Source organism: Sciurus carolinensis, chromosome 13 (assembly GCF_902686445.1).
Source record: "Sciurus carolinensis chromosome 13, mSciCar1.2, whole genome shotgun sequence".
In the NCBI taxonomy this organism is placed as follows: domain Eukaryota; kingdom Metazoa; phylum Chordata; class Mammalia; order Rodentia; family Sciuridae; genus Sciurus; species Sciurus carolinensis.
The window spans coordinates 60,049,307-60,060,462 of NC_062225.1; the positions used below are offsets into that span (position 1 = coordinate 60,049,307).

Below are 11,156 nucleotides of genomic sequence, written 5' to 3' on the forward strand. Positions count from 1 at the left end.
CAGTGTCCATGGAGAGAACTCTGGAGCTGATATCGGCTCCTCACTCACTCAGAACTACAAACATCTTTTACCTGAGAAATAACACCCACCATCTCTACTGAGGAGAAAGTGGGTTCTGAGTTAAAGTTTGGTTCTTCTTTGTAAAGCCCACAAAGGGTTCATGCCCTTTGAATCACCATCCAGGCTTGGCCAGAAGTCTAATATACTATCCTTTGTGTCACAGAGCGGATTGGTTCCTTCCTTCCTGAACTTGTGGTAGGCAGTGGGGATAGTGGGAAGACAAAGCTGATTTGCCTGGAGGTTGCTTGTCCAGTAATTCTTTTCGGAGCTATTTATCCATCCGTTAACTGAGGTGGCTAATATCCCACCATGGGTACCTGACTCCTTTGTACACAAGAAACTGGGATGGGTTAAAACAAGAGCCTCCCTGGGGAAAAGGGTGTTTCCATGTCTTTTGTCAGAACATTGAGGTGGGGGGGGCCACGCAGGAGGAAGGTACCACGGAAGGAGGGTTTGGAAGCACATTTGGTATCTGTAGTGTTTGCCACAGAGATTTCACTCTTCAAAAGCCATCACCCCCCATGACACACACATACCCACAAACATACACCAAAGAGATGACGGGGGACCAGAAAGTCACAGCCCATGAAACTGTAGCTTGAGAAGAGTTTTTGCCGTGAAGCATTTTATTAACCGATATATATATTTTTTTTTTTTACAAAAATAAACAATTTAACAAACAAGAAGTACAAAAGCTTCTGGATATGCAAACTCCAGGAGGGGGGTGCCTGGTGTGGTTGCTTGAGGCTTTCACTGAAAGCAAATGAGGCAGAAAGGTCCTGGTCCCACCCCCACTCCAGGTCCTGGCTCAAACCGCAACCTGCTCCTCCACCCTAGTCTTGGCTCATATTGATGTGTGCACCTCTGCCCCTGACCCCTGGGCTGGCCTGGGAGCGCGCCCTGTCGGTATAGGATCACCCACATCCTGGAGCATGCCCACCCACCACCAAGTTTCCTCTCTGGAGCTAAGCTCTGTGACCGATTGTCCCCACGCAGCCCCCGCCTGCCTTGGCATGTGCAGCAATGGTGGCAGCGGCGGCAGCAGCAGCAAGGGCTTTGGCTACATTCTCACACTATGAACACAGTGATGGGGCTGCCCACGGAGCTGTCCCAGTGCAGACCAGCCTGAGCCTTGCTCGCAGCCCTGAGCGCTGGAGCGGCAGTCGCTCCCCAACCAGTGATTCCTGGTCTGGGAACCAGCAGTCTCAGACTTAGCCTTGTCAACTCACATTTTAACATTTTGCATTATTGCACGTTTGTCCTGGTCACATCGGTCTGTCTGGGATGTCAGTCTTGTCTGCAGAGGTTACCAGGTGACATGCAGCTCTGCTAGTGCAAGTCACTTCCTCCATAGGCAAGCCCAGCTGGTGAGGATAGTCAGCTGAGCCCTCAGACAGGTCAGCCAGCGGCCCTTACATATGTGGTCCTGTTGGGATCGGGGACTACTTGGTTCCATCCAGTCTTGAAAAAGACCAGCTTCCGACCTGGGGGCAGAGGTGAGATGTAACAGGTCAGGATGGTTCTCTTCTTGGAGGCAGGGCCACTATCCTAAAGCAACTGCCTTGAGGACACTATCTCTCTTCCATTATCTCAGCCTCCCCTATGGTTTCTTATTCATTTTTTGGGGGGGGTCTTCGGGGTGGAACCCAGGGCCTCATGCATACTAGGCAAACACTCTATCACTGAGCTACCTCCCCAGCACTCTTTATATTTCTTTTACATTGTGGTTTTTAATTAGCTTATAAATTAATTTTAATTTTTAATCCTACTGCCTCAGCCTCCCAATAGCTTTGGTTACAGATATGTGCTGACATACCCAGATTTCCCATCAGATTTCTGAAGGGACCCACTCCCTGTCAACCTGCTCTAGAGAAGTTCAGTCGCCTTCCCTCTCACCTGTCCAGGTGGTCTGGTTAGTGACCACAAAGGCATGGCACTGGGCATGGCTCTCACAGACATCCACGGCCTCTGCCAGGTTGAATACAGACAGGAGGCAGCTGCCATGGTGGTAGGATGGCCAGCACCGGTAGTCCTCCTGTGGAATGGTGCTGTCTGGGATGCGCTGGTACTCTACGGGTGGGGATGAAGCAAACGTGAGAACTCTGGCATGGTGAGGGCTGGGGTCACTTTCTGAATGAGGGCTGCAAGACTCATTTCCTAAGTGGTGGCTGAGATCCAGGCCAGCATTCCCAGCACAGAGGTGAAGGCGGCAAACACCCCATGAGCTGATTGTTCAATGAAGACGAAGCACAGACTTGGTTCTGGGGAGATACGCAGCTCTCAATTTTGAGGGCACTGAACTGGTTCAACAAGATCAGCAGGCACATGTGTGGCACAGATACATACAGCTACTGGCTGTCCAACCTGGCTGCTGAGGCCAGGACATTTCAGACCTTTAGAACATAGTTCTGAAATAGCAATAAGCATGTGATCCCCAGGGAATGTTGTCAAGATGCCTTACGATTCAGGAGGTCTGGGTGGGAACTGAGAGTGTGCATTTCTAACTAGCTTCTGGTCTTGCTAGTATGCAGGCCTCACTTGGCTGCAAGGGTTCAGAGCACCCCTCACTGAACTTTCTCCTGGCTATGGGGAGAGAGGTCAGGCAAACTCCTTAGATAGGCCTAGGGGAACAGTCAGGTAGTTCTGAGGGTAAGAGGCCTAGGAGTGGATGCAAAATGTCCATGGCTAGAGCGAGAGGGAGCTGAGATCTCCCAGGGTGCAGAAAGAACCGCAGAGGTTCTAAAAACGCCTCCTAATTGGAAAGTAGCTCAGCTTCAGGCCTCTTGCTCACCCCACCTTTCCTGCTGCCTGGGAGCCCCAGTTCTGGATCGATCATCCAGAAGCTCTGGGCCTCTGGCCACCCCGCCCTCCGGCCTCCTTCTCCTGCCAGGGACTAGACCAAAGTCCAGGGCTAGCTGTGATTTATGGCCCCATAAACGGCGTCCTCAGGGACAGAGCCAGCCATTGTTCACCTCGTTAAACTTTATTTACAGGGCTAACGAGGGCTCCCCCACCCCTAAGACTGGTCAGAGCGCCTTGAATACGGAGGCTGCCCACCCCTTGCCCCCCTGCCAACCACAGCTAGACCCAAGGACTTCTGCAGAGGGACCACAGCCTGTAACCAGTGGCCAGAATTCTCTCAAGCCCTGGGAGAGCAAGCGTCTTGTTTGGTTTCAGTGTGGGGTCCCCCTCCACCTCCAGCTGTCCCCCTAGTCCAGGGAGTGCAGAGGAAGGAAAGAGAAGCAAGCCTATATTGTGTTCCAGCTGTGTAATCGGAACTGCGCTAATTGCTTTTACACACCTGGCCTGCCATCTAATCCCCATAAGAACTTTGTGAGGTGAGTAATATTGAACCCAATTCACAGATGAGGAAAGTGAGGGTCCAGGGCTAAGGCACACAACCAGTAAATAGAGGGTTTGAAGCTATTCAGAGAAGGAGTGTTGGCACCCCCACCCCTGCCCCAGAACCAGGCAGAATGGCAGGTCCTAGCTCAGCATGAGATAGGACCTCAAGGTAAAGGCTCAACAGTCTGTGTCACCCCAACTGAGCCCTCAGGATGACCTTGGAGATAAGGGTCCCCAGAGGAAGGGTGAGTCCCTAAGCTCAACTGGGGGTCACTTACCCTCCTACCTGCTCCTCACCTACCCAGCTCCTGGGTCCCTGCTGGACCACTCACCAGCGCTACTGCTTGTGGTGGAGTTCTGCAGATACTGGCCGCTCCGGTACAGATTCAGCACCATCTCTAGCTGGGCCAGGGTCTCGTCCACTCCCCAGGTGAGCTCTCCTGCAAATTGCAGTGTGGCTGTAACAGGGTACCTGGGTTCCTACTCCTTTCCACAGTAGGCAGCCAGCCACCGCTCCTCCCTTCCTCTGGGGCCTGGACCCTACAGGTGGGCTTGGGAGGGTCTTTGCCTCAGAATACTGCCCTAGGACATGGTAGGTTCTGGACCTATGCCACCCGGGTCATTCTTGTCCCCTGCTGGGGGAGGGGTGGGTGATAAGAAGCAGATGGCCCTGAGACTCACCTGTGGCATTGACGATGATGTCCAGCAGAGGCCGTAGTGAGGGTGGGGCACTGTGGGGCAGGAGGTATGTGAAGAAAAACCTGTGGCAGAGATAAACTAAGGGCTCAGGGGAGCCAGCCTTTGGAGACACATCCTTCCTTTACCCCAACCTGGGACAGAACCCAATCTGGCTGGGGAGCTGGATCTCTTAGGCCTGGTGACCAGGCATATCCTGAGTGTGTCCCAGGGAGTCTACTCTTCGGGAATGGGCCTGGGCACAGATATGACCACATCTAATGTCAGACCCAACTGAGACCAGAAGCATGTTTCCCTGTTCTTCCTCATCTTCCAGCCCACATCACCCCCTGACTGAGCCCCAGCACCACAGCAGTTCCAGGGTTGGGGCTTCTTAGCCATGAAAAATACTGCAGAGGTCAGGAGCCATGGAAGGGGAAGGGGAAATGCCAGCTCTAGTCCCTGAGTTGGAAACTATTTTTAGAAGCCTCCAGCTGCCACCCTCCAACCCGGATTCTCCTTGCCTATTTTTAGTTCTTACCATCAGGAGCTTGTGCATTCCCTCTTGACTGGGCAGAAGGCTTTCCCTGCCTCTGCGGCTCCATTGGTCAGGGTTGAGCCTTCCTCCCTAGCTGGCCTCCTGGACCCCATGTTGGTTCTGGCTCTGCCTCCCTCCTTGACCTCCTTCCCTGGTGGGAACTCCTGGTGGAGGTTACCTGTAGGCATTGTAGAGGTTCCGCTTCTCATTCATGCCATCACACCAGCCCTGGGCCGAGCAGGGCAGGGTGAAGTTCCTGGCTGGAAACTCCAGTATGCAGTCAGCACTGCTTGCACATGGTGTCTCCTCCACACGGGCATCATCCAGGTCTGTCACCTTCAGCTCTCCATCCACCAGCACGAACTGCCGAGGGCGGAAGTCCAGCAGGGTGACTGAGCCCAGTGGAGAATGGGCCAGGTGGTGAAGCAGGCGGCCCAGGCTGAGGCAGATCTGAGGGACAGACACGGGCTGAGTAGGGCCTGCCGGACCCTGGGCTCCTTCTTTTGGTGCTCTGAATTGAGCTTGGGATTGGTCTTTCTATTCTCTGGGACCTAGGGACCTTAAAGAAGAGGCCAGTGATTTTTGATTAACCCTTGGCTGGCCTGACCCTGCAGGCAGGGGGTCTAAGGATGAGGAATCTCTTCCCTGAAGCTTCATCTGGAGTGTGGTTTTAGTTCAGTGCATGGGAGTAGAAGGAAGGTCAGGATGACCTTAGTCGTTCATGGTCCCAGGAAATTGGCCCTCCTACAGTGGCTGTGTGTGTGTGTGTGTGTGTGTGTGTGTGTGTGCATGCGCCTGCACACGTGAGGAGGGGTGAAGCAGTGAGAGCAGAGAATGCTGGGATCCTCTATGTCTTGCTTCTTTTCTTAACCCTTTGGTTGATGGCTGAGTCAGCTTCCTTCCCTCTCCTTGGGGTGAGGAGGAGTCAAAGCTACTCTAGAAGCCTGGCCTTCTAAGGGAGAATCATCCCAGCAAGGAGGCTGAGGAAAGCCCCACTCCCTGCTCACTCGGAATCGATCCTCCCAGGAAGTCTGCAGCAGCTGGATCATCTCCACAGGGGCGCCCAGCTCCGTGATGGTAGTCAGGGTGTCCGGGATGTCCTCGCTGTCCTGGTAGCAGTAGCCGTAGAGCTGGGGGAAAACCCAGGGCAGGTCATTAGGTCACAGGGTGGGGGAGGGACAGAGAAAGGCTGGATGCCCCCTCCCTCTGGCCTGAGGCCACCCCTAGGCCTTTGCTACAGCTCAGGCCAGAGGAGAATAGCAGCATTGCCTGGGAGGTCTGCCCCCTCTTCCTGCTGCCGGCAGCCCGAGTTCCTACTGACTGACTACAGCAGCCCCTCACCTCTTGCCACTCAGGGTGATGGGCAGGTCTGGCCACCACATGTTAACCAGGTACCAGGCACCGTGCTCAATGCACTACATGCGGAATTCAATTTATTATAAATAACCCTGAGGGGCACAGTAGGTACTGTTATTATTGTCTCCAATTTCAGGTGGGAAACCTACTCAGAGAGGTTAAGTTGCTTGCATAAGGTCACACTGCTAATAAATACAGGAGGTAGGATTCAAATTCTGCCACTCGGATTCCACAACCTGGTCTTTCCAAGAATACCATTTGCTAATACACAATACAGCAAATGATTACCACACTTTGTCCCCTATTCCAATCCTCGTCGATTCCTTACCATTCCTACTTTCTGGCAGCTTCTTCTTTTTTTTTTTTTCTTTGCTGGGATTTTGTGGGAGAAAAAGCAAAGAGGCACATCCCTGGGTGCCCTTGGCCCTTGTGGGTTGGTGACATGTTTCAAGGGGGTTGTAGTGAGGGATGGGTCTCAGGGAAGATCAGTTTCTTGGGGACATGGTCACAAGAAGCTGCCCATACCATGTCATCTGAGGGAGGGGCTTAGTACCACCCACCTGATGGGGGAAGTACAGACTGACTTTGTCACTAACACCTACACCAGAGTCCACAGGAAGCCCTGCTTTTCCCAGCACACTCCACAGCAGTAGGGGCTCAGAATGGGCTCTAAACAACCAGCACCCTGTGGGGTAGGAACACAAAAGCTGAGTTGTCCAGGCCAGCCTAGGGAGAGGGGAGAGCTGGGCAGAGTCCATGGGCTAGATGTTCCTGCACATTGTCACTCCTCATGCCATCATTCACGCCCTTCCCAGACCCCTTCACGCCCCCTTTCCTCCCCAGGGTGCCCTTCTAGCTGCCCTTCCCCAGAGCCAGCTGCCCTAACTCTGGTGGAATCAGAGAAAGCGCAACTCTGTGTTAGGCCATCAGATCACTTGGGTGGGGGTGGGGGTGGGGTGGGGTGTCAGGGGCAGTTCCAGGCACTCTCTTTTTCTCTCCCCTTCTACCCCCCCATCAGCCTAGGGAGGCCTCAGACCCTGGTGAGGTGGGGAGGGGAGGTAAGGGGAGCAGCCCTGGGGCCTGGTTCTCATTTTCTTGCCCAGAGTCTGAGCCTTTGTGGGAAACTTCTGAAGGTTATTAAACACCCGGAGGTCGTTAAATGCGCTGTTAACGAGGTATTAATCAACACCCCTCAGAAAAAAATAAAAAGACACCATTAACCCCCCCAGGAAGCGTGAGGCTGAGCATTTCAGTCACATCTTTTGTTCCATTTGGAAGAAGAAATACACTCTAGCATGGCCAGAATCTGGGCCCAAGTAGGCCTGGGGCCCATCTGAAGCCTGAAGCTCCCAGGATGATGGAGTTGAGGAGGGAGGAAGACCCTGTGCCCTCTGACCCTGGGCTGCAGAGGCAGCCAGGCATCTACCACGTGAGGAAGTGTGTGTGTGAGAGAGAGAGAGAGAGAGAGAGAGAGAGAGAGAGAGAGAGAGAGAGAAAGAGGGAATTTGTGCGTATATGTGTGTGTTGGGATGGGGACGTGTCACATAAGACAGATAGAAAGATCCTGGTGACCAGAGCGCATGTTGGGAGGTGCACAGTGGCCCTGCTATTAGAGCCAACAGCACCAACTAAGGCTGCTGAGAGCAGCACTCAGGAGCCTGAGTGACTGGGAATTCTAGAAACCTTCCTTCTGGTTTCTTCCACTTCAGCAAACAAATGGTTTTGAAATTTTAAGCAATTAAGAGACATTAAAACAACACGGTTTCTGGTTCCCTTCTGATTCCTGGCATACCCAAACCCAAGCCTCGTGGGCAGGAAGACCCCCACCACAGACTTCCCTGGCTGTAGAGATGGCGCAGCTGAGGAAGCCAGAGGGATACAGGTCTGGGAGGACAGGGGATAAGCAGGGTGGACCCAACTCCAAAACACACTAGGGCACCCCACTTTTTTACTTCCCTTGGGTCCTAGCTACCGTAGCAACTCTTGTGCCTGAGTGCAGTTGACTCCAGCCTCTGACCCTGTGAGAGTCACTCAGCCAACCCACAGGCCCAGTCTTGATGAGGGAATGGGTGAAAACAGTCCAATTGTAATGTTTTTATTTGTTTTTTGTTTTCCCCCATAGCACCTTCAGCACCGGGATCTGATGTACACAGGGTGATCATTCTGTGGTAGGTGTGTGGGGGGCTAGCTGGAGGCTTGCCAGGAAGTTTTAAGAGGTCAGTGAGCGAGAAGTTCCTGAAGACACAGGAGGACACACCAAAGGCAAACCTATTCTGAGAGGGGGATATTGAGTCAATTAACAAACATTTAAAGTCCTGCTAAGGCACTCAGGACCTCTCCACCCTCTCAGAATCAGGCTGACACTCCAGAATTTCCAGAAAGTTCTCTAGAGCCCCCGGGAAGTGAAGAGAACAAGATCCTCCCAGTTAGAATGGCCACGTAACCAGTGGCTCACTCCCTGGAGCTCTAGACACAGTGTCAGCCAGGCAGCCAGGCACAACTACACACAAAGGTTGGCTCTGCCCGACATGTGACCAAGGCAGGGCCCAGGACCCTGCCATAGTGTCTGGTCAGGGTAGGGGTATCCTGGGGGAAGACTGGGAGCCAGCAGGAGTCTAAGGAGTTTTTTGACCTATCTTATTCTGGGCCTAGGATTCCATTTCACTCCCAGGGAAAGAAGGGATGCCTGGCTTTTTGGTCAGTTCTGCTGGGTGCAAAAAGGTGAATCTGAGTGGGTCAGGAGGTGGGAGGTGGGAGGCATGGGCAATATTCACTGCTGGGGAGTGCACACACCCTGTGTTCACTGGGCTAGAGCAGTTAGGGATTCCCCTCAGTCTGCTCAGACATGTGCGACAGGAATAGTTTATCTTATCCTAGGCAGACTTAAGAACTGGGACCCAGGAGAAAGGAAGCAGGGTATGTTAAGGCAGTGCTGGATTGTGAGAGGCTCACTGAAAGTTCAGTTTGGAGGAGATTAGGTGGGGGTCTCATCTCTCCTGCCTGTTTCCTAGTAAACAGGAGAGGCAGATTCTCACTTAAAAGGATTCTGAGCCTCTGGCCCTCAGTCTGCCTAGGATCCTAAGGCTTTCCCAGTGGTTCAAGTAGACCCTCTTTAAGCCCCTGGGAACCCCCAGGGTCACTTCTTGGAAAGGCTGGACATTTTCTGGTCAACTCCCTCACTCCCTTCCAGTGGTTTCTGACTGAGTGGGTGGGGACTCTGTGAGAATCAAGCCTGCCACACGATCTCTTTCCAGCCCTTCCTAACTCCATTGCAGTCCCACCCCATCTTTAAAGTGAGACAAATCACTGGGAATTGAAAGAAGTGGGGTTCATATTCCATCACTGTGGGGGACTCTACCACTGCTGCTGGGGGCTGACTCAGCCAGGGATGTTTGGTGTCTTGGCTTAGAATTAATTTGGCTTGAGGTAATATCCTGATGTTCAATACCCTAGCTCCAGTCGGGCGCAGGGTCCTAAATTCGAAGCACTGCCCCATCCCTAGGGTTTTGGGGCTTTCTGTCCTGGCCTCTGTCTTTCAGGGATGTGTGTAAGCTGAGAAACCCACGAATCACTGGGTAAAGAGGCAGCGTGGTGCAATGGGAAGGGCCCTAGCGCGGGTTCTGTTCCTAGCTTAAGATGGGCACAGTCACTGGTGCCCCATTTCTTTTCTATAAGACCAAGGCGTTCTCTTTCAGCCTCAGTGACCAGGGCCTGGGCGTTCCAAGCAAGCCCCCTCACCCTCGCGCTCCACCCTCGTACCTGCAGCACGTTGGGGTGCCGCAGCCGCTCCAGCAGCACCATCTCCTTGAGCAGTTTGTGGGCCGCCAGCCGATAGCAGCCCCTCCGCGCCCCGAACTCGCGCACACAGCTGCCCAGATCGTGGCCGCTGAAGTCCACCGCTTTGAGCGCCACCGCGGCCCCTCCGGGCAGGCGGACCCGGTACACTGCCTTAGTGTAGCCCGAGCCCACGTACTGCGCGCCAGACACGTTGCGGAGCGCGGCGCAGCCCAGGCGAGGGCCCGGGCCGGGAGCCGGGGGCCAGCCCGGGGCGCCGTCGGGCAGGGGCCGGGCCCGTGGGGGCCGGGGACGCTGCAGGCCCAGCCCGCCCGGAGCCAGGTCCATCAGGCGCCGCCGTTCGGGCCGGCCAGCCCCGGGCCCAGGACCCCCGCGGGAATAGCGCTGCACCTCCTCGTAGCGCGCCCGGATCTGCCGGGCTAGCTCTCCACGGCCCCCGCGACGTCCCGGGCCCGGGGCCGGCGAGGGCCCGGGGGACTGGCCTGGCCGCGGAGGCTCCGAGCCCGGTGCGAAGAGCACGTTGAGAACCGAGCCCAGCAGGAAGGAGGCGCAGAAACCCGCGGCCACCGCCGCCCGCCGGCGCCGCATCGCTCCCCTCCCCCCGGCCGGCCGGCCCCGCGCGGCTCCCCGGCCCCGGCCCCGGCCCCGGGCGGCTCAGGCTCGGAGGCGGCTTCGCTCTGAGCCCCGGCGGCCCCCTGCCCAGCCCGCGCGCATGGCCCCGGCAGCCCCGACCCCGGCCCCTCGCAGGAGGCACATCGGCCTGACACTTGCCTCCCTCCCGCCCTGCCCCCGCCGCTTATAAGGCCCGCTGCCGCTCCCGCCCCCGCCCCTCCGCCTCCGCCTCCCGCTCCCGGCGCGAGCCCGTCCTCGGCACCGCCCCCTCCGGCCGCCCGGGCCGGCCTTCCCTGCTGACTGACAGCGGGACCTCCTCCCGCGGCCGTCCGGGCCTTGGGAAGCGGCGCGGAGGCGGCTCCGGCCCTGCCCAGCCCGCGGCCCCCGGAGCTCAGGCCGGGAAGCGCAAGAGGGGGCGGTGGCGATCCCGCGGCTCGCAGGGGCTCCGGGCCCAAAGCGAGGGAGGATAACGGGGCCGGGGCGGCCGGATAACGGGACCGCGAGGCCGATAACGGAGCTGGCCCAGCAGAGTGGGTGGGGTAGATAAAGGGGCGAAGCTGGCGGGTAACGGGTTACGGAGGGACGAGCAGCTGAGGGCCCGGAGCGGGGATCCCTGTGATCCCAGAGCTCCCTGCCTGGGACCCCGGGCTTTGGGGCGAGCTGGTCACAGGGAAGGCGCTTGGGTTCCGCCTCTTGCGGGTGGGGCTGGGGGTGGGGGCTCCTTATTCTACCCTGGACTCTGGGTTGGGGTGAGGTGGAGGGCGGTTTGTTGAAG

General features: G+C 56.1%; 1 protein-coding gene across 1 annotated transcript; it reads right to left on the reverse strand.

Moving 5' to 3' along the window:
* Positions 1-658: 658 nt before the first annotated feature.
* Positions 659-10,524, reverse strand: Pkdcc (protein kinase domain containing, cytoplasmic). The gene is made up of 7 exons (XM_047522681.1): positions 9,734-10,524; positions 5,626-5,748; positions 4,797-5,068; positions 4,087-4,166; positions 3,738-3,845; positions 1,957-2,130; positions 659-1,544 (listed from the first exon to the last, which is right to left on the reverse strand). Exons 1-7 carry the CDS (start codon positions 10,355-10,357, stop codon positions 1,459-1,461), a joined length of 1,467 nt encoding a protein of 488 aa, XP_047378637.1. The 5' UTR covers positions 10,358-10,524; the 3' UTR covers positions 659-1,458.
* Positions 10,525-11,156: the final 632 nt, after the last annotated feature.

Excerpts from the sequence above, each read along its gene's own strand:
- Pkdcc (XM_047522681.1), bottom strand. The coding sequence starts at position 10,357 with ATGCGGCGCCGGCGGGCGGCGGTGGCCGCGGGTTTCTGCGCCTCCTTC. Across the intron at positions 4,167-4,796 it reads AACCTCTACAATGCCTACAG|GTTTTTCTTCACATACCTCC; the intron begins GTAACCTCCACC and ends TCTCTGCCACAG. Across the intron at positions 3,846-4,086 it reads CATCATCGTCAATGCCACAG|GAGAGCTCACCTGGGGAGTG; the intron begins GTGAGTCTCAGG and ends TGCAATTTGCAG.